The sequence below is a fragment of the Marmota flaviventris genome, chromosome 2 (genome assembly GCF_047511675.1).
Source record: "Marmota flaviventris isolate mMarFla1 chromosome 2, mMarFla1.hap1, whole genome shotgun sequence".
Classification (NCBI taxonomy): domain Eukaryota; kingdom Metazoa; phylum Chordata; class Mammalia; order Rodentia; family Sciuridae; genus Marmota; species Marmota flaviventris.
This window is the reverse complement of record NC_092499.1, coordinates 107,152,639-107,176,172: the sequence shown is the minus strand read 5'-3', so window position 1 is coordinate 107,176,172 and position 23,534 is coordinate 107,152,639. Positions and strand designations below refer to the sequence as shown.

At 39.2% G+C, this 23,534-nt stretch overlaps 1 protein-coding gene across 2 annotated transcripts in view; it reads left to right on the top strand.

Moving 5' to 3' along the window:
• The window catches only part of Rora (RAR related orphan receptor A), a 676,242-nt gene that overhangs the window by 574,396 nt on the left and 78,312 nt on the right, over positions 1 to 23,534 (top strand). The window contains exon 1 of one of the 2 annotated variants that reach the window (XM_027926174.2): positions 6,809 to 6,983. The exons of the other annotated variant lie outside the window; for it this stretch is intronic. Within the exon in view, the coding sequence (XP_027781975.1) occupies positions 6,953 to 6,983 (31 nt within the window). The 5' untranslated portion in view covers positions 6,809 to 6,952. Of the gene's footprint in view, positions 1 to 6,808; positions 6,984 to 23,534 lie in introns of those variants that run through there. 2 annotated transcript variants of the gene reach the window in all.

Genomic DNA, 23,534 nt, shown 5'->3' with positions numbered 1-23,534 from the left:
ACATGTGGCACAACTGTCTGAAATGTCAATAGTTATAAAATGAGTATTTCATAATGCAGAATAATTGATTACTCTGCTTGACTGAACAGGAACATATTTTCTCTGTGAAAGCAAAATAATGCCAGCGTTTGCTCCTGGAATGCTTCTAGCTGCGAGACTTGGATTTCCCAACGAAGCCCACATTACTCTGCAGTCTTGATCATGCATGACAAAAATAGGGAAAACCATCTGTAACTGCTTATCTTTTCTCCATTATTTGAAAATATATTTTAAGATAGTTCTTTAAAAAATAAAATATGGCCTATATACGAAGCATCTGTATTAATAGAACTGTCTCAGATAATTTTCAGAACAGAAATGGATGAGATACAAAATCAAATAACATTCAATTTATCTTGCTCATCCTGAAATGCTCTGCTTAGCTTTTTGCTCTGATGAAATAACACCCATTTCCAGTTTTATTCTTCCTCAGTGTGCTGTGATGTGGAACTCTTTTGCTCTATGTGTTTTATTAAGTGTAATTTAACTTTATGACTATCAAACCAACTATTAATCCTTACAATAGACTATGCAATAGGCAAGCTGCAAAGAGATTTATTTTCTGAAGCACAAATTCCCTTTTTTGCTCTCAGTTTTTTTTTTTTTTTCAAAAGTCATTCTCTGAATGTGTATAGTTTGAAGTTCTCTGTACTGGGTGCTATGAGGGAAGGCAAGAGAAATGGCTACAATCTGCATTTGGGACGTTCTCCCCTCTTGGTCTCTATGTATTTTATGCTACTGTGAACCTCCTCACTACTAGTTTTCCTTAAATGAAAACTGACATTTTTGTCTCTTTCTTTTATCTATGTTCTGTGCTTCTTCCCAAAAAACCCTTCACTCCTGTTTGTACCCTGATTTGGCCTTTAAGGTCTAGACCAGGTGCTACTTCCTCCATGAAATCCTTCTTATAAAGCTTAAGATTAACCCTGCACAGAGTAACCTTGCTTATTCTTGGCTTATATAGCACTTTATTTCAGGAACACTTAGAATATGTGTCTCACATTCTGTCTTACGTTATAAGCATTACATTCATTTTCCTGCTAGATAGTGAGCTCTTTGAAGGACAGACATCTTGATATTTTTCTTCCTTCTCTCTGTCCTAGAATCATGCACACAGAAGATGTTTAGTTGTGGCTTATTAGAAGAGAGCTTGCTCTCTTATAGGAAGAGAGGTAAAAAGAACCTGCCATGTCACAAGTCCTCTTGGGCCTAGAGGAACCTTAATCCTTATTCCTTTTTGGATCTCCAATACTTAGCAGGTGCTTTATAAATATTTGTTTTATATATATATATATATATATATACATACACACACACACACACTACAGTTTGAAAATTGTAGAAAGCTTAGCAAAATTGCATATTTATAGTCATTTCAACAAATCTTTATTAAGGGTCAGTATTTCATGCCAGGTACAGGTTTTGTGTGTATAACAATGCCTAGATCCAGGTGGGTTGGGGGTGGTAGAAGCAGTTCCCTTGTAAGTCTTACTAAGAAAAATCACTCTGTTCTTTCTATATATTGTCTAATTTAATCCACCTAGTGGTCCTCCAACACTCTCCTCTCCTTATTTCACATGTGATGAAACAAAGGTTTGCTCAAGATCTCTCAGCTAGTGAGTGGGATGAAGGCTGGTCTTGAGCCCAACTTTGTCCAACCATAGCTCATTCTGCCATAGCATAAAGTTCAATGAAATAAAGAAGACTCCTTAGAGAAGTGAATAGAGATGGCACAGCAGAGAGAAAGGAATGACAGTGTTCCTGAAAGCAGATATGGGATGTCTGGGCACAAGAGCACCTTGAGGCCTATTCTCACGACCTCATTCTATAGGCAAGGAAAGGACCTGCTGTCCCGAGATGTGAAATGACTGCTCAAGGGAAAATGGAAAGCTAGTGACAAGAGTGAAGCAAGATTCAGGATTCCAGGTTCTGAGTTCATACATATTTCCTGAATTCCCTTAATTATATATATTATATAATATATATACATATATATATGTATATGTATATCCACTGCCATCTCTCGCATAGCCCATGGGAACTTGACAGAATGGAGGGTGCTCTTGCCTCTGGTCTTTTTGCTTGCTGCTTTGGCAGCGTGTGTCTAGTGAGGCACCTGCTGCCTACCTGTTCTGTGGAGTTGCTTAGTTCTCTAGGCCTTGTGAACTCTACCCTTTTTCCTCATTGAGATGGTTACAAAACATACGCCAGTTCTTTGGATTTCCTAATAGGTGAATGAAATACTTGCTTTCAGACATCCCAGAATCCCTACATCACAGTCTCTCTCCTGCCAAATCTTTCACCTCCATCATTCCATTACATTAATCGCCACACTAATTATTTGCAGCCATCTATCAACTGAATGGCAAATTGCTGTGCAAACATCTTTCCAATGGGCAACCCAACACTCTGCCTTCTTTAGGAGTGTTCACTTACTTTGGGAAGTGACTTCTGTAGGGATTTTAGAGCAAAGGTCAGCTGGGTGGTGACCTCATCTTCAAGATGAGAACTATGGTCTAGTTCTTGCTTGACTCTCCAGCACAGTGGAGGCACATAATAAACACTCAATAATTGTGGTTGTGGATTGCTTATGAGAAATATGTGCATGTGAATAGGTATGTATAAAATCAAAGATGTCTTTGGCTACCAAAATAGTTTATTTCAACATATTTCATGGACTATGCATATGTATACATGCATGCAAATTTAAATCTACATCTATGTCTAGTATAAAAATCATGAAAAATGTTGGGGTTGTAGCTCAGTGGTAGCACACTTACCTAGCATGTTTGAGGCACTGAGTTTGATCCTCAGCCAGCACCACATAAAAAATTAAACAAGGGCTGGGGATATGGCTCAAGCGGTAGCGCGGTTGCCTGGCATGCGCGGGGAGCTGGGTTCGATCCTCAGCACCACATAAAAATTAAAAATAAATAAATAAATAAATAAATAAATAAAGATGTTGTGTCCACCAAATACTAAAAAATAAATATTAAAAAATTCTCTCTCAAAAAAAAATTCTCTCTCTAAAAAAATTAAACAAAATCAAGGTATTGTGTCTATTAAAATTTTTTAATTATGAAAAAGACAATATTTATAGGATTATCCCCTTCACCTTAACACTCCTAAATAAGGAGTTTCCCTTTCTTACTGGACACTGGCTGCTTCTGGACTCAAAATTAAGCAAAGCTCTGATCAATGTAGTTAAGTTTGTGCTTTCTGTGTAATCTCCTGAGTAATTTTTCTAGAACTCTTGGATCTGGCCCCATTTGGTCTATAAGAAACCTCATCCCCTGGCTCTATTTTGGACAGAATGGTCCAACCCCTAAAGATCACAATGCAGGATGGCCAACGATTCAGCTGAATCAAGCTGCCTAGGACCACATTAACCTTCCACTGATCCCTTTCTTGTTCAGTTAGAAAGAAATTAATTGAATTAGCAAGCTGCCACACACTGGAGAGAGAGAGACACAGGGCCTGGGCAAGACAGAACCAAAATGCTTTCTTTCACATGCATTTAAAACTTTAAAATCATCTTCATCCTAGGAGACTTGGGATAAAGACTATTTTCCCCAATAGCACACTGTATGTGTAATTCACGGTGGTATACTATGAGATCAGATCCTTTGTGGTGAAAAACCAAATACATTACCATAAAGTCAAGTATCATTTCTTCTGAAAGTGGGAAGATTAGTACCAATTTACTAATGATATTACAGTCTAGACACCTGCAAAAGGGCACCAGGCTTCCCCCCACCCAACCCCATAGGCATTTTGGAACAATCTGGCATCAGAAGTATCTCCCTACTTCCTTGCCAAGTACCAGATCCACTATGAAATCCAGCACACAGGGACACCATGTGGGGCTCTGGGGGACTCAGGAAAATTATCTGTCTTTATAAGTATCTTGTGTGCCTTCTTTTCCTGAGAAAAAGCCAACAGAAAAATGTAAGTTGGGAATTAATATATAACACACTCTTATTCGTGGTAAAGAACTCCCATCCCGTTTAGTTATCTTCACGTAGCAATATTATTATTTTTTTCTTTTTCAGTACACTTGGTAAAAAGAAAAAGATGGAAAAAATATATTGCTTAGCATTGTTTCCCCCATTGTAGTACTCTGATCCTTTACTAAAATCCATCATTATTCCTACACACTTGTCTTGTTTTAATATTGTATCATATTTCTATATTATTGTATTTTAATATACAGTGGGTACAGATTTACTGAAATGTATCATTTATGGCTCTAATTTAGTATTATTGGAAGTAGATATGGATTTTTTCATTCCTAGCTGATTTGTTTGGTTGGAAACTTAATAATTTCAAAGAAAATTTATATTTCAAGTGTTTTTTTTAAAAAAAAAAAAACAGTCTCTCATCTTTACTTTAAAAGTTTTGTGAGAGCATGTGTTAATATAAAGAACAGTAATATACCCTGGGTTAAAAGCTGAAGACATTTAATAGAGGCATGAATTACAAATAGCATCTAGCCACACAGGAAGGTTAAGACTTAATATCTGAAATTCTGTTGCTCATTAGTTGTAGGATGCGAATGAAATACGTTTCTAAAAGGGCAAGGTCAGTATTACATTATCCTGGAAATGTCTTTGTTGAATAAATGTGTGAATATTTCAAGTAAGTATTATGAGATTATATTACTATTGGGGACATTTCTATAGGAAAAATAATTCTACTACTTGTAATTGCAGGAGCATATGTCACGTTACATGTCACTCCCCATTACCGATTTCATTTGAAATGGTCTGGAAATAAATACCGATTACTAGTGATGTAAGACTATTTACCTTGGAGTCAGATGTCTGACAGCCAGGCTAGAGCTAATGGATTTGGTTGTTTTCAAAGCATTATTTTCTAAAGCTGGATACTGTTTTAAAGAGACATTGTAAATTCTCAGAGTTGTACATCCAAATTCATTTACATCAAGTATGGAAGAATATAACTAGGAAAATGCATTCTCTGATTTTTTTTTCATCCTTTAACAATATAAGAAAAAGGAAATTGGATCCAGGACCTACCAACAGGATAGTTTGGTCTTATCCTTCCTTCTTCTAATTGTTAGCACAAAGAAAATCAAGAACCAAATTTGAATGATGGTGTCCATGTAACAGAGGCGTTGCCTCACTGGGAGATATAGTTGCATCATGGGAACATGGTGTGATTCAATTTCATAATTGTAAACATTACAGTGGGTATGGTTAATTCATTTGAAACTCTTGTCCATTTTGCTATGGCTGGACAGCTGAATTGACATGGGTAGGTCTTGGCTTCACACTTTCATAATTTCTTATTTTGGTGGTTTTATTTGCAAAGTATTCTAAAGGGAAAAAAACTGTACTGGGATGGATTTATCTGAGATCAAACTTTTTTTTTTTTTATAAAGCCACAGTTGGATTGAAAGACAATGGACTTTTCTGGCTTTCTAAATTAGAGCACTGTGTATATGCTTGGAAAACTTAATTTTGCCTTGAAAGGGGGTTGAGGGTGGGGAGTGTGTGAATTTTTGTTTTCTACAGTGCTGATTATCTGCATGTGTTTTAAATTATAGCCCAACTCAGACAAGGGCTATTCAGTTGTATGGGGGAAAAAATGACCATCTAATATTTATAAAAAGAAATAGCCATCCAATATTTTAAGTTGTAAGAGGACAAATCAGCAGAAAAGAAAGCAGAATTGAAATTTCTCGAAGGAAGGAACAGCAGTAGGTACCGTTGAGAATCTTTTTCTGTTATGTTCAATACTATAGATACAATGACCAAAGTTTTAAATAATGCAGATTCTAGGTTCAGTAGCATCTGAAATTCATCGTAAGGAAATTCATCTGTATAATAATTATGTCATAATTTACGTTTTCATGAGGCTAGTAAAAAGGATTAAGCTTCAAAATTTGGAAGAAATTAAGTCTTACAAGTTAAAATTCGCAAAGTTGGCCTTTAGAGACTCCCCCCCCCCCCGCCCCGTCCAAAACACAATGTCTCATCTTTAGGGTATGAAAACTAGAGCCTTTTCTACTTGTAGACGGGTTCTCTGGAGAGAGTGCTGGATATGACAAGTCTGAGAATTTAGTGGCTCAAATCAACCGGCAACTGGAGCTCATTTAGGTCACTCACATACAATTTTCTGCTCGTCGTCCAGGTATTGGTGGTCCTGAACGCCGGACGGAGGGTGGGGAAAAACCAGGACCTTAGATGTTGGTATGAAGAGGTTTACCAAGAGTTGGATGGGTGGAGTTCCCCCTCTCTCCTCTCCTCGAACCGGTCCCCAGTGGCTGCGTTCTCCACCTGCGTAGTGGAGGCTGTACCTTTCCAACAGAGCTGGGGCACTTTGGGAAAATAAGAGAAAAGCATCCCCCCAGACTCTCCTTTTCTCCCCAAGGCTGGACTATTTGTCAGGGGCTAAGGCTCGGGAAAGGAAGAGAGTGGCGTCGGGTTGTGCGTCTCTTGCCATACGGAGTTGGGAGAGAAAGTAGCGAGACGCGCTTTCCTCTGGGCTCTGAGCGCCGAAAGCTCCCGGGCGGCCACAGGTGACCAAGCATACGAAGATTAGGCTGGGGGTTTGAGCACCCGAGGGCCGCGCAGAGCCGGGGTGGACCCGCCAAGCCGCTGCAGCTCACCTGCCCGCGGGGGCGGGGCGGGGCGCGGCGCTGGGGCGCGCCTGCCTCCCTCCTCCCGCCTCCCGCCCCGAGAGGAAGCGGAGGGGCGCGGTGTAAACAGAGCGGCGGCCGTGATGTCAGCCGGTCACATGGAGCCTCTTATGGCTCGGGATGGCTCTCGGCGGGCGGGCAGCTGCGGCAGCTGCTGCTGTGGCTCGGGCGGCTGCGGCGCGGCGGCGGCAGAGGGGGCTCCGGGGTCGGACAATCCGCTCTCCCTGCGCTCTCCGCACCGCGGCTTAAATGATGTATTTTGTGATCGCAGCGATGAAAGGTGAGCCCGGGCGCCCCGCCGGGGCCGGGTGGGCTGGCTGCTCGGGGGGCGGGGAGGAGGGCGCGCAGGGGGAGGGGTGGGCGCGCCTGCCCGAGCGCACGTACTGCCCGGGGCTCGGCGAGGGAGCCCCGCCAGGGCCTTCTGGGCCAACGCAGCGGCGCCACCTGAGCCTGGCCGCGGGATCGGCCTGCCTCCTCTTAGGGGCAAAGGCGCACGGGCTGGACTCCCCCCCCCCCACCTCCCCCTTTTCCGTGCTCGTCTGCTTCTGTCAGTCGCCTGGGTCCGCCTGGCACCTGGCGGGGCTCCCAAAAGAAAGTTTGCCGGGAGTGTCGCGCTTCGCGGAGGGAGGAAAGGGTCTAGGCAGCTGGGGGCAAACGCGGCCGATTCCCGGAGCCCGCACTCCGGACAGCTCCGGCCTACGTTGGGGAGGCGCTGTGGCCAGGCCCGGCAGAGTGTGCGAATGGTTCGTGGTGTCACCCCGGGGACTGGTTAGCGCCCCAGGCCTTGGGCCCTTTCTGTCCAGCGGCTCTGAGCGCCCGAGCTGCCGCCCGCCGGGGAAGTGCGGCGAGTCAGTGTTGCGTCCCGCCGCGGCCACTTCCGAAAGCGCGCGGCCCAAGCGAGACCCGCGCTTGAGCTTGCCAAGACGCTGTCGTCCGCCGCCCTAGCCGCAGCGCACCCCCGCTTAATACTTAACGTTTGTAAGTGGATGTGGGAAGGCAACTTATCAGCCCACAAGATTCGCTGGCAGTAACGGAGGTTAGACCGTGGTGAGGGCCGACATGCGCGGGTTAGTCGAGGCCAATCCTGCGCACCCGGCCTCACGCCCTGACCAGGACTCCTTAGCCTGGCTAGTAGCCGGATGGCAGGGGGAAATGATTAGTGGGAAGACTGATTCGAGGTGCTTTCAGGTGGGGAGGAAAGGAGCCGTGGCAAGCAAGTCAGGGAAGTTTCTGATAGGAAAGACAAAGTTTGGAGGTGTGCAGGAAGTCGTCCTGTGCTGCCCCGAGAAACCGAACCCTCTTAGACTGTTGCAAACAGCCCCGGAAAAACTCAGCCCGCTCCTGCGTCTGCTGGTTCCGGGCAGTGGATAATCTGCCTGAGCAGCTTCGCAGGCCCAGCCGCCGGGCTTGGGGATTTAAGCCCCATCTGTTGGCGGTAGACAGGGCTCCCGAACACCCAGCAATGGTGCAGACCCAGTCTGTCTTGTGGGTTCTGCTCAGCTGTGCGGGCGCCCTAGGCGCTTTAAATGTTTGCTACGTTGGGATTTTGTAGCAATCCAGGATGGAGGACACCAGTTTGGTATCTAAACTGGGTTTATTTTCGGATCACCGAGCTTTGCCTTTCTTCATTAGAGATTGGGTGGCATCTCTTTTATTAATTATTAACAGGTCGAAACGTAGTGGGTGCTAAGATGAGCTGCTTGAGATGAAATCTTTCTGTACGATGTGCCCTAAAGCAAATTTTCTTTCTATTCCCCTGAGGCTTGCGGGGAATGGGATTTAATCATTCTCAGAATATGCAACTGATATAGTAAAAGAGAGGAAACCTTCCCGTGATACACGCTCTTAAGCATGTAAAAATCATTTGGGAAGAAAAATATGTTAAAGAGTTCTTAGCGAGTTCTTATGTAAAAGAAATCTATTGTCTCTGTCCCCCACCCCACCCCCCACCCCGCAAAAAAAAAAAAAAAACTTTCAAGATGTTCCTGCATTTCATTAATCCTCTAAGTGTAAAATTACTCAAATAGCCTTTGTGAAGTCATTTTCTCCTATTTTCCCTTAAATTGTATAAGAGCTTTTGCTAATTGTGGCATATCAATGCCATTCCTCATGCATTTTATTAGTGTAGTTTGTGTTGAATTCAAAAAACAGGCTGAGACATTTTAAATTGATTTTTACCCCCAATGAACAGTAACCACCAAACAATAAGGAAAGTATGTTCTCATAATTTAATGTTGATGTTACATAGAACACAGGCTTTTGACATAGTTCTAGTATAAAGTGAAGTTCTACTACAAACTATCCCTTACTAGTAGAATCACAAGAATCTCACACATTCCCCCTCCCCAAAAGCTCTTGTTCACACTTTTTTGTCTTGGAGTGACCTCTGGCTGCCATAAAATAATAGATTCGTAGCATTGTGCTTTGAGAAAAGTAGCTCCAAAGTACTGGCAATGAAATTTTTCTATAAGCTCAGCTGCCAGAGACAGAGCATGCAGTATCTGGACAATTAGAATATTTCATTCCCAATATCATGACATCCTGTGTTTTAATGGAATTATCTTGCTTTGGTGCAAACTTTAACTGAAGGAAAATAGTCTGTGGGAAAATGAGAGATGCCGTAAATGTTTCCATATCAGATTTAAAGGAAAAAAACCTGGCCCAGAATCATATTAAATACTTCCCTGCTGCCTCTCAGTTTTAATAGTTAAATTGGTTCCATATGTAAGAGTTTGTATAATTAGATTTTTCATGCAAAACAGAAACACTTTCTTTTCAATATAGCTTTTGGATATGAGGTTGCATGTGGACAAGGGAGGAGAGAACAAGCAACCATAAAAGAGAAACATTCTCTTTGTTGGCTGATTTACTGATGTTTTTAAATCAGGCCTTTTGAACTCACCAAAGAAGAAAATCCTTCCTCTGCCTTAGTTGTCAAATAAGTTGGCTTAAAGTGGTTTTATGCTTAGAAGTAATAAATCTTCATTTGAGCAACTCTCATCTCATCCTTCAGTTTTGTTTTTGTTTAATTAACAACAAAATTCCACTACCATTTGGATTGCATCCTGGGCAAACGGAAAGAGGCAGTGATAACATTTATAATCAGGGGAGCACTTGTTCTGCTCATCATGAAAGTGCACTGGCCAAATGTCACCCAGCGGCCGAGCGCTGAAAAGAAATGCGGAGCTCCATCTGTCTCAGTGGAGTGTATGTCCCTTTGCTTCATATGAGCGCTCAGCCTGTGTTCATGTAAATGGAGTTATAAAAGTGAAGGGAGGCCGAAGGGGAATTTCTGTCTCATAATAGATTCTTCTTTCAGCCTGATTCATATACAAATGCAAGGCACCTTACCACTTTAAAAAAAAATACTCTACATTTTGGTGGTTACTTTTATGTCTAATTTTAATACATATGATTTTATGGTTTTGAAGAATCTCCCTTTCTTTTTACTGTGTGAAATTTGGATTCAATCCCTAGTCTCATTTTAAGCACCCTTTCTGTGGTATCCTTTCGTTGAGATTTATGTCCCATTTATGGAACCTATGATGGGTGGAATTGGCAGAGGATGATGATGGCTGGATCTGAAAAAGATAAAACCCAAATGGCCACCAGTACTGAGCTAAGTGCTTATTTGACAAGAAGGGGTCAGTTCTGTTAAAGATGAAAAAGTATGAATGCATTTGTGCATGGGTAGAGGGGAAGCCTGGGTACTCCATGAAGCAGAGAATATTTTTAAAGTACCATATTCATAGACAGCCCCTTGGCTTTATGTACTTAGTAACCACATCACTTGAAATGCAAAGCAACATCATGCTCAAGTAAATCACTTTGCCGTCAGTTTGAATTGAGAACCATATAATTTCTTAATGCTGTCCATGTATATAATAATTTATAAATAAAAATAATTCTTTTGAAAATAAATATATACTATGTGATTCAAGTCTTGATTTTTAATACCTACTAGATATAGTTCTCTAAACTGCTTTTTCTCCCATCTTTCTCTCTCCCATTCAAGTGAATCACAGTAAAAATGGGTGAGATCAGCAAATAGATAATTGCAAAGCACCTACAATAGCACACAGCCACTCTATAATTTGCTCTGGGGAATCTAAGAAGATAATATTTACAAATAGCATTTACTAGAAGAAAAAGTTAATGGATGGATGGATGGATGGAAAATCTGCGAAAGTAGACCTGGAGTTCAGTTTCTTCAAATGCTTTTAAATAATTTTAACAATCAGTAAAACCCTGTGTATGGAACAAATCTTCTAAAACTACTTTGTAATAGAAATACATTCATGCATTTAAAATATTCACAGCTTGTTAGTTGAAATCAAGGCTAATTTATATAATTCATATTTGGTAATTTAAAAAATTAGACACATGGATTCAGCAGCTACGCCGATTTTGTTTCTCTACTTTAAAAAAAAAATTTTTTTTTGAGACATCCATCGGTGCTTAATCAGGTCTGAATTAACATTAAATATAATAGTACATATGTTGACCCTTTGAAGAGTGATTTACATCTTTGTCCCCAATCTAGTCACTCCACTGAGAACACCTTCTTTCTACCCTGGCCTTTCTACTTATGGACTGAGAGATTCATTGCCAGAGGTTTTTGTATCTGTCAGTATCATGTGTGATGAGATAAAAAAGTGCTTTTTCTGTAAATTGTCAAAGTGGCAGATCCAGAGATGAGATGTGAATAATAGCATATATTAACCAATGGGCAAAAAGCAAGAAAGTACCGATATCTTTTGTTTCTAGATTTTCTTTTTTAAGTAAAACCTGTTAGCCCTCACCATCTTAATAGGAGATAATAAAACTTGAGAATCTTTGCTCCTGTGGCTATAAAAAGCAATGTTAAGTTTATTCCCAAGGTTTGCCAGTGATTTCATTTTCTGCTTTTGATTTTCTTGCCTCTGAAGTTTACTAGGCATTTCACAAATAGGGGATGATGTTAATCTGTATTTAGTTTGGGCTTTATAATTTACACACTTGTATCTCATTTAGTCCTCCCTGGGAAGTCACTAGTAAGTTCATGTTTTTGAGTTGAAGAAACTGAGGCTCATATGGGTTATATATGATAGCCACGGTCTTCCGTTTGATGCCTGGTAAAGCAAGGACCAGAACCCTCATTTCCACTATCTTCATGCCTCCCCCAGAGGAAGCTGTGAAAATGTCCTGGATATAACTCTGTATCTAGTTAGTGGAAATTATAACTCTGGCATTTATATGGGAAAAAATAGATTCAATTATGTAATACTTTGCTGAGCCTAATATCTTTAAATTACTCTTTAATAAAATCAATTTGGTACAAATGGGGTTATTCTTATTTGCTTATCATTAGCTCTCTTCATCCATGATTTTTACTAAGTCTGATTGTTATAAGAGGATCCAGCTGTAATGTAAGCTTTACTTTCCTGAAGAATATAGAATACCTCGAAGTACAGTTAACCTGTGTAACCCATTACTATTATGATGCAATTGAACTAAAGATTTATCTATATGTTTCATTTATCTTTAGGCAAAGAAAATACAAATACATCTTCTAATTTTAATATGCCTTTATATAGTAGAAAGTTCATGTATCCATGACAGCCAAGGGGTATGATTATAGACATACTCTTGAGAAATTTGTTGTCTTTTAGAAAATCACCTGAAGTGTAAAAGTTTCCAAGTGGATCTGCAAAAGCTCATTTCCCACTTGATAGGCATTTACCTTTCTGAGTGCTGGATTGAAGCATATTCGTCTGAAAACAAATAAGCATTATTTGACTCGGGGATAGAAGAAACCTTAAAAGTCACCGAGATAAGTGTCCCATTGGCATTTGAGCCTTCTCCACAACATTCCTGCAAAATGATTGATTATGCTTGAACACCTCCAAAGATGGGGAACTCACTCTCTTTAGAGGTAGCTTATTCCATGCTGAATTAGAAAAGTCTTCTTATATCAAACCTAAATTTCTCCTTTGTTTTTTAATCCCTTTATTCTGATCCTTTCTTTGGGGGCTGAACATTTAATCCATCTTTCAAATAAAAGACTATTTGAGCATTAGTAGCATATAGTGTGCACACACATACATACACACACCCTCTAACCCCTAATATCTGTTGTCCTTGTCCAGTTTTTCACAAAGTTCATGGTTTAGCCTTGATCAGTTTCTTCCTCAAAGACACTTCAGTTTTTCTAGAACCATTTGAAATTTTGAGGTCAAAAATGGAACCCAACTACCAGATTTGGTGTGATTCACGTGGAACTTAACTCACTACATAATAAAGAGGAAGAAATGGCTTTTAAAAAAACTTTTTATTTTAAATATTTTAAGGTACATAGACTGCATTTTTAACCCCTCTCTTGACCTACCTGCCTTTGTGTTAGCATTGTAATTTGTGAAAGTGGAATTTTGAACTGTGTAGGAGTACTTCTATATCAAATGATGTTGACTGTTAAATATCAAGGGATCAAGGGAATCAAAAATATTGCAAAAATAATTATAGGAACATTAGAAGCATTTATGAGATTTTTTTTTTTTTTTTTTTTTTTTTTTTTTTTTTGGTGGCAAGGTAGTGTTACAGCCTAGATAAGGCTGCCCTCTAGTGGTTACTTGCTTACTGAATGCTAAAAACCATGATGGTGCCAGTGAATTTCCCATCAGGCTAGTGGAGAAGGTCAAAGGTTGAAATTATTTTCTCAGTTACTTCAGGGCATTCTTCATCACATTCAAAAGCATAATTTGTTGTTTTACACAGTTATGAGAAATGTTAGCATGAGACATAATGAATTTTTAATGTTTGGAAAGAAGTAAGGAAAGTTTTTTAAAAACTTAAGCTAGGTTAAAACTAATTTATGAAACTGTATTAAATTTAAGTGAATTTGTTTTGTGAGTAAACAACTGTCATGGACTGTGTAGTAATCCTTGTACTGTTTTGAAAGTTGCAACCTAATTCTCTTCCCCTACACTTGATTAAAAAAAAAAAAAAAAAGGTCATAAATAATTTCCTCAGAGAAATCCAGCATTTCGCCTTCTTAAATCTAGGACTTTTTTTGTTTAAAAAGGTAAACAATTGGACATAAGTAAACTACTATATCTTTTTGGGCAATGAAACAGTTTTAAATACAGATGCAAAAACAACCTCTTAGTTTCTGAAGACTTAGATCATTCAATACACCTCAATATATACAGTTTGCCTATGAAATCAAATAGAGTATGTGCCATGTAGGCCTTTTGAGTATAATAGGTTCTATGCTTTTAAATGCTGTAGAAACATAAAATTCATTGGCATAATTTTTAGGATAAATAGAAATGAGTTGTGAGTCTGGATTTCAGTGCTGTGTCAAATGTTAAACAATCATGAAACAGTTTGATTACTATGTAGGAGTCAGAGGAATAAATGTTGCTTTTCCTATTTCCTTAAATCTCGTTTATCTCTGGTGCTGCACAGAGGGGTAAGAATGCAGGTTTGCATAATTTTGCATTGTTCACAATGTCAAATCCTCCGATCTAAGCTAGATTAACCAAGGTCATGGCAATGAACAGTGATTACCAGGCTGTTGAAGGATGACATGCTCACTGACTGCTACTAGAAAGATGAAGATGAATCTTTTCAAGAAAAACAAGAGGGGGGGAAAAAAGCAAGGAAACCCTGCTATTTTGCCTTTTCATCATAGAAATGAAGTAGTGGTTCAGAAGTGAAGACTTGTGGTTTAGTTTAGATCAGTTATTGAAGCAAACTGTTTTTCAAACTGCGCCACCCCAAAGTGTGATTCTTGTACCACATGAGAAGTATTCTTTTTCACAGAATGTTGTTTTCATTTTTTAGTTGTTGGGTTTTTCCTCCTTTTTATTTATCTTACTTCAGATATTCAGAACACTGGATAAACATATATAAACTTGTCTCTGCAAATACTTATGGTCCTTTCTATGCTGGGTAATTCTGGTATCACCTGTGTACTTTTAAAATAGAGCTAAGACACCTTCCTCCTGATCAAACGTCTTCAACCATGAATCAGCATTTTTAAAAATGCACTGAGAAATTGGCAGCCACACTTAACTGGAGAAGCCTGCATTATGACCACTGGGCTTATGGATTTGCAGTTCCTATGAGCTACATGCCACTTAAAACAATGGAGATTTTGCAACGTGCAAAATAATCCAATGAAATGGTATTATAATTTAATAAGGTCAACCCTTATACTTGCATGTGAATGTGGTTTCTTCCAGATAAGCCATGCGTTTGCTCTAAACACCTGCCTAAAATGGTGGTTTTTGAAATTGTTGAGTATAACCCACAACCCCAGAGAATATGTTAAGAAGACAGAGATTCCTATAGGCATGGTGGTGCATGCATATAATCTTATTTAGGAGGCTGAGGCAGGAGGATTGCAAATTCAAGGCCAACCTTAGTGGCTTAGCAAGACCCTGTCTCAAAATTAAAAAAAAAAAAATAAGGCTAGGGATGTAACTATGGGTCCAATCCCTGCCCCACCCTCCACACACACACACACACAGATTCCTGGGTCCCACTTGGAGGGAGTCTGTCTCTGTCAGAGTGGGGCAAAGAAGGCACAGATTTAAACAGGTTCCCAGGTGTCTGATGCAGATGATCCTTATGCCTCACTTTGTGAAATCCTCTCCTAAGCTGTCCGAGTTGGGATGGGCAAGAGAGTTCTCTGGTCTTTCAGTGGCTCCCAGATATCACTTACTCTCCAGTGTAGATAGGGAAGCCTTCAACCTACACAGGTGCTGCTCTGGGTGGTCTAGGTCACAGCAAGGATTCTGCATTTACAAAAGCTCCTCTTTTGATTGTGAGGAAACCACTTCTCTAGTCTAACCATCTTCCCTTAAGAAGGAAGAAACTGAAGCTAAGAAAGGTTTTCGGGGAAACACACACCTCTCTTTGGTCTGCTAAAATCTCTTTTCAGAGTGGAAGAGATGTTCAATATGAGCAATTTCTGCCATTATTTGGATATTATTCACACTTGAAATATTTTCCTGATTACTTTAGCCTTCCTATTAGAGCTTAGGAGGAAGTAGACTGTTACCCCAAACCTCTTACCCCAAATGGCCCAAACAGGGAGGATCCTAAAGCTGTTTTGGTGCTGTTAAGTTCCTGTGATTTCTTGCAGGCCCCCTATTCCTCCCAGGATAAAGCCTTATCCAGCAGCTCTGGCCTCCATGTGACATAAACACAATGAATTCTAACCCTCACTGCCTCCAGGGCTGGGTCTTGCCAATATTGTGACCACTAAATGGGGGCAGGCTGCAGATTCTACCACAAGAGTCAAGGCCAACTCCAGAAGAAACAGTGAAGTCTTTGCTATGTTGCTTTTTTAAGCAACAAAGTACAGGTTTCAGTGCCCTCCAAGCTCCTCGGTGCTTCCTATTGACAAGATGACCTTTCTCAGGCATGAATGCCTGGCACATATCTGCCTGTGTCCAGGCTCTGGAGATGGGGGCTTCCAAACAAAGACATGACTGCCTTCATGCAGCTTGGATTCTAGAGTAGTAAAACAGATAGAAGAACTGCTCTGGGAGGTGTGGAAGACCACCTGCTACCCTCAACCCTGCATGCCAGCCCCTCCTGCACTGGAAATTGGTGGCCATGTTCTATGAGGACAGCAGTAGTCATGGCAGACATAATCTCTGGCCTCGTGAATGTGCATTGTGGTGGAAAGAGGTAGACAGTATTTAAGGAAATATAAATGAACAAGATAAATACAGTGACAAAAGTGAAGTCAAGATAAAAACAGTGTCGATGGATTAGAAATCATATGGCTTCATGGATGAACATCAGAGAACTGAATCAAAGATTTTTTCCAGCCAACGGTGAACACCCTGTAGTAGATGTAGAAGGGAGCTTAGAGGTCATCTGCTCTCTTAGGTCCCAACCTTGTCAATAGAGAGAGCTTGAAAAGAAATAGAAGCCCAGACTCTATTAGTGGATATTTTGACATATTGGTCCACAATAGGGCTCAAGTATTGGTAATGTCTAAAGCTACACAGATGATTCTGGTTGAGAAACCTCTCAGGTCCAACACCCTTATTTTGTACATGAGTCACCTGGTCCCTGGTGTAGCAAAACAGTGTCTAATAGTGGAAACCTCCTCGTGTGGGATGGGAGAAGATGAAGACATGGGTTCTCATCCTGCTCTGCTGCTCAATAATTGTTGTGTTGCCTCAATGGCTTAGTTTCCCACTTTGTAAAACTGGAGCATTAACATGATAGCCATGGAGATCTTTTCCAGCTCCACCATTCTATTAAAATCATGGCAAGAAAATGGACGGGTTTCTTGTATGAGATGTACAAGAAGCAAACAAATGCCTCCTGGCTTCCTTACTCCCTGTCTCAACCCATAATTGCTATAAGTGCTTTAATCAGCTAATCAGTTCCTTTTGCAAGTGAAAATTTAAGGTAGAAAGAGGTAATTACTGTATGCCAACTATTTAAATAAATTTTAAAAACATGAAAGTTTTCATAAATATTAATAATAAATATGCCCAAACTTAGTTCTGGTAAATTACAGTCATAGTTTATTTATCAAATTCTAGCCTAAAGCTTTTTCCATTTTTGATGGTTGAGTTAAAACCAAGGGGGTGGGGAGTAGCTTAAAAATGGAAAGCCTGTAATAGCCTTAACCACTGCACAACACAGTTAATTTTATTCTTTACCAAATATTAAAGGTCCAAAACCTAAAGAAATTGAGTGTCTCCTAATGTATAGTTTATGGCTTATTAGCAAATAGGAACAGTGTATCCCTTGTGTTGCAAGCTTATCAAAAGGAAAGAATAGAACTAAGCTCTAGCATTTTACTTCCTCACTTGAAACTTCCTCTCTTAAAACTTGGGTTTCATTAAAACATTTATTCAAAAAGATAGCCGTTCATTATAAACCAGCATGGTGTGGTGTAAGCACCTTAAATTTATTTCCTTTTTGTGTGGAATTTCCCAGTGGGATTTGATGATATTCAGCAGTTCCAGAAGTGATAAAATAATTTGGAAAGAAATCTGATGGGAGCTGGCAAATGAAATTAGAGCCGTATCTTTTCCAACAGAGATCTTTAAAGATTAACATATTGCCTATTTTCCTGTATGTATTTAAGAAATTGTATACATTGTACACACATCCAAACAGATTGCTTTAGACAGAAGATTATAAAAAATGTCAGCCTCTAACTTAGGTTGCATCCATGATAGCAAGCAACTTTTGAAAGTGATACTGTTTAACAAAACAATTGGTCTGGTAGAAATCTATTTCAAAAGCAATGTTTCTGACCCAAGCAAAATCATGTAACAGAAGTGTTTTGTTTCCACCACTGCAGAGAAACAAAGTTGTTTAAGATGAGTTAAGATGTCTCAAAGTTTTGGCAGCCTTTCTAAGTCCCCTGCTGCTCTTGCATTCTGAATCCCTTTTGAAGTGGCTTGGAAGTTTCTATGTGATTTCAATGGCTGCTTAGGAGAAATATTGGCTAAACTACTCATTTTGACTGTTAAGATGGCTCGAGTGTTTTCAGAATGTTTTCATTTGCTAGAAATATGTTTTGCACTCAGGCTTCTCTTGTTGAAGAAGGTTGGTTACCAGCCATCTGATGATGCCTCAGGGTGTTTACAGAAAATGTGGGTGCTGTAGTTATATTGAGCACAGCCCTTCCCCACCAAAGATAGTGTGGTAATCAGCAGGAATGTGAAAACATGTATTTAAGGATTGATGCTTGTAAAAGTGATGCTGTAAAGAAACATGGTTGTTCAGATGTAAGAAGTGACTGACAGCTCTCCTTGTAGGCATGCTAGTAACAATAAAGTCTCCAAGTTCAACATCAAAGCGATCACAGCTTACTCCACCAGTGACTTGCACTTCAAAGGGGGAGCACAAGACAAAGGAAGTGCACTGAGGTATGTTTCTGCCTCATAGCCAGATCCTCAGGGGGAGCTCCCAGAGCTCTTTTCATGAATGCAAAGTGATTTTTGCAGATCAGTGTCTTCATTTCATAAATGACCAGGAATATAAAAGAGGGCAAATGAACACTATAATTGCTCCCCATCACTTTAAGTTTAGTTAGGAAAGATTCATCACAGGAAAGATTGGTCTCTCTGGCTTCCTTCAGTAGTGAATTCTGTACCAGCCTGGGCAGTTCTGATTTCATCTAGTATAGAACATGGAATTATTCACGAAATAAAAGTGTATGAATTGGGTGTGTTTCACGTTGTTTCTTGGGAATTATGCTTGACATTTATCAATTTGTGGAGTTGTTTGTTGTTATTTCCTCTTTTGCTTGCTTGCTTTTTAATTTTTTCAAATTAACCTTATGGGTAGATTTTTGCTGAATCAGGTATGTATTACTTAACAGGTGTGTGTGATAATGAGTTTTAGACTTGTTAAACCCGCTTTTAATTAATCACCAAATCTGTACCTTGGTTCTTTAACTCAAATCATGTGTACTCCAAAATGCCCAAAGTAAAATAAGAGTCTAGAATTGACCTACTCCTTGGTATTAAATTGAAAATAAAACTTGCCATGCACATATTATGGGTGTTTTTTTATGCTTGCCTTTGAAATTTGAGGTTCTTTTATATTTCATCTTCAGTAATTTACTCATTTTTAAATGCTATTGAAAAAATAGTAGTTCTCTGCATAGTCATTAATAAATACAAAGCAGCTTTCTCAAGGCTCTGGGGAGACCTAATAAACACAACTGTGTTACTAATTGATGCTATATGAGCTGACAAAAGTAGTGCATCGGTAAACAGAGTTAGAAAGCAAGAAGTTAAAGAACTATAGGGGATTATGTAGACATCAAGGGTTGGAAATTATAATAAGGCCTCTTTAGGGGAGCATTAATTTGCATGTGGCTGAATTAGGACACCCAATTATTTCTGAGGACACTGCTAAGAACTCATTCAAAATACCCCCAAAGTGAAAGGTTTGGGAGGGTGGAGTGAAGGGTGGCGAAGAGGATGGAATGAAGGGTGGCCAAGCACATCATATTTCCTGTAACTCAAGAGAGTTTGTTAATTTTCTCAATAGCATGTTAGAAGAGCTTTCTTTGTTAGGGAGGAAATGCTGATGATATCAACTGTAACTTTTGTTTGTTTGTTTGTTCTACACACACAATTTATATTGAATTATCACAATGGAAATTTAAATTTTTGTTTAGGCAGGGAGAGCAGGAGGGTGGAGACAGAAATAAGCCTTTTAAGTCTTCTTTACCTGAACTGCACAAGGACACAGCATTAAGACGATTACAGAGTGTATTTAGAAGTCCTCTATGTGTGATCCAGGGATGCCAGGGGGTCCCCAATTCCCTCTCAGGGGTTCCAAGAGATAAAAACTACTTGCATAAGTGTACTAAAATATCATTTTCCCTTTTTACAATGTTGATCATTAGTATTAATGGCGCAAAGCACTGGTGGGTGAAACTGCTGGCCCCTTAGCAGGAATCACGCAGTGACATCAACCTGTGCTAGCGGTTAAGTTGTCCTTCATCGCTATGCACTTGCTGTTAAAAAACAAAACAAAAAGTGCCAGTTTTGTTGAAGAATAACCTTGATGAAGCGGAAAAAAAAATAAGTCTATTAAATTTTGACCCTTGAGTACACACCTTTTTAATAAACTTTATAACAAAATGGAAAGTATGCAGAAAGCACTTCCGCTCTATACCATGTTTTTCTCCAAGGAAAAGGCCTTGTGCCACTGTTGAGAGCTGAATGATCTGCTTTTTTAATGCAATGCCATTTTTGTTAATAGAATGACTGACTGTGGTTACTCAGACTTGGGTATGTATCATTATTTTCTCAAAAATGAAATAAATGAACCTGTAATTTCAAGAAAAAAAAACAAACAAACAGTTGACAGTATTTACTGCCAATAAATTCAGTGTTTCTGGAAAAAAATAGGCTTTTGGAAGACTTGTATCCAACCCCATGAACTTGAAGCTTCCAGATACTTTTTCGATAGTGTGGGTGGTGATATTAATCAGTATGATTCCTTGATATAATCACATCTGATGATGGGATGTGTCAACATCCAAAAATGCTACCAAACTGAAAGAACTAATAATTTCCATGTGACCAGTGTAGGATATTATAAAAATGTGCGTGGGTAAAGGATCCATGCCAAGTGTATTTGAATTTAATAGAGTACAAATGTCACTGGTAAGATTTTAGGTTCCTTATTCTAACTAACCTTTAAGAAACTATCACTTGTTAGGTTTAGGATAGTGTCAAAGAATTTCCAACATTATTTGAAATAATATTTCTTCTTCCAGCTCTATGTATGGCCAGATTTTTTTTTCACATATATTAGCCAAAAGAAACTAACATAACAGATTGAATGTAGAAACAGACAAGATATCCCACTTGTGTTCTGTTGAGCCAGAAGTAAAAAGATTTGCAAAAATGTAAAGCAATGGCATTCTTTTTATTATATTTTTAAAAAATACTTATTTTTTGTTAATGTCTAATGAGTTTATTATTGCTATTTTAAAATGAATTATTTTAAGTATTTTAAACATTCCACATTTTAACCTCTAACATAGTAATTTATATATATATATATATATATATATATATATATATATATATATATATATATATATATATCTCACATAAACAAAAGCTCATTGGAGCTTTTAAGAGCATGAAAGGAAATAAGAGACCAGAAAGTTTGAGAGCTGATGGTCTATAGTTTATTCCACGACACATAGAAGATTCTGTGACAAAGTAGGAGGTAACAATCAGACAGGCTCTAAATTTAGGCAGATTTATCAGCTTGGCTACAAATTATTTATTAAACAGAACACTTTCAAGCATGGAGTTCAAGAGTAAATCTAATCCTCATTTTCTTCATCTTTATCAGCAGAAAAACAGAATCTTACTATTTTCAGCTTTTGTTGTTCTATATATTAATATAACAGAGATCTAGCATAAAATTTGGTTTCCTGAGGATTTGCAGTTTATTTTGTAATCATCTGTGACCTATGTTAGCAAAAACAGTACTAGTAAATTCCTACTATTTTACTTTTTCATTTGGACTTACACAGAGGAAAAATATTTTACACAATTATACCACTTGCAGAACTATCCCAACTCTTGGTAGCTGAGATACTTTTTCCATTAACATAGGCACATAGGAGTTTTATGACTGTGCAGTGATTAGAAGATCTAGTAGGTCCTGTCACCATGCATGTGATGGACCCCTTGGTACAAGTTATGCCATTCACTTTCCCTCAGACCTCCTCCATGGGGGAACTGTGTCCAGGTATCTGTTGGCACATGAACTTAACAACAAGGCTTGGCCCTCAACTGAAATCAGATACACTTGGCAGAACCAGTTCCATTATATTAATTAAATGCATAAAACCCCAAATTTCCCTGAAATTTCTTGTGAAAAATAGCATGCAGTTAGGAAGCAATGCCCAGATGCTTCTTTTTAATTTTATAATCACTTTGTTGGCATCTGACATATGGAAGCTTACATTGCCCTTTGTAGCTGGGCATCACCTCTTTGTTATTATCAAGTAAGGGACATGCAGGTCTTGTGTTTTGTTTGGTTTCCTATCAGACTGTCAGTGGAATGGCAGCAAATGCATGTTGGCATATTTTGAATTTCCAGGGTATTGCTCCTGCTGCTCATAATTAAGGGAGGAGTGGATGTCTCTGAAGCCTGATCAGTCTCAGAGAAGTGGGGTATCTGGTATCTGCTTTCCTGCATGGTTTTATTAGCCAGTTAAAGGTAGAGGCTGAAGCACATGTGATGTGAACAAGTTGTGTAATGGCCTATAGCCAGCCTGCTGGGGAGAAAAGCCCCTCATCTGTGAATCTTCCCAAAATGAGACGGGCTGTGGAGAGTGAGCTCACTTGGTTTCAGAAGAACTCACAGGATAATGTGGAAGGGAGAATGGGTGCAAAGAGGAAAGAAAGCCAAAATAGCCATCCTGTTCTTGGGAGGGCTGTTAGGAAGGCAAAGCTGAGGAAACCCTGGCTTTTTCAAGAGTTAGATAAATAGCTACATGCCTGTTCGTGACTAAAAAGAAAACAAAACTTCAAATTTTCCAACTTGGAAAATAAAATTCCAAGATAATTATCCTCTTTGAAGTAAAAGGATTTTTTTTTCTTTTTAGGCATTATATTTTATTAAATTTCCAGTATGTTCCTGACTGACTTAAAATAATAAATTTCATATACTTGATGTTGTATTTTTCAGTGGTTTTGACCAAGGCATAGAAAACTATTCAAAAAACCAAAGGGATCTGGGGGTGCTTACTCTTAAAATATATTAGGCTCATGTTTATAACTTCATGCATGGTTCTGTATGCCTGTTGTGCTTTGATGTAAAACTTAAAAAGTTGTGGGGGGGCAGTTCTAAGTAAGACATTCTCATTGCTGAGAATGGACTCAGCTTCAGAATTTAACAAACATTTTGCTTATTCCCAATTCTTTTACACTACTTCACATGGTAAAATCAAATCCTCTACCTGAGTGCTGATAAACTCAAGGCAGTTGTATATTTTGTGTGTGCGTGCGAAGCAATATCTCTTTATCATGAAGACCCAACTCTCCACCCTTATTTTTTCCTCTTTGTAATCATTGGCTTTGAACAAGCTGCCAGGTATGTGGGAAGGAAAAAAGTGAATCAGAAGGTATTAGACGTCATCACAGGAACTGGAAAGTCTTCTGAGATGCTTGTGTGCAAGTTCTAGCTCTAGGACAGGTTCTGCCAGTGAAGCTGGCCTCAGCTAACTGGGCTGTTGTCAAAGATGTTCCCTCCTCACAGCTTGCAGAGGTCCTCTGGCTCAGCTGAGGGCAGAGTTGTGCCATTGCCCCATGAACAG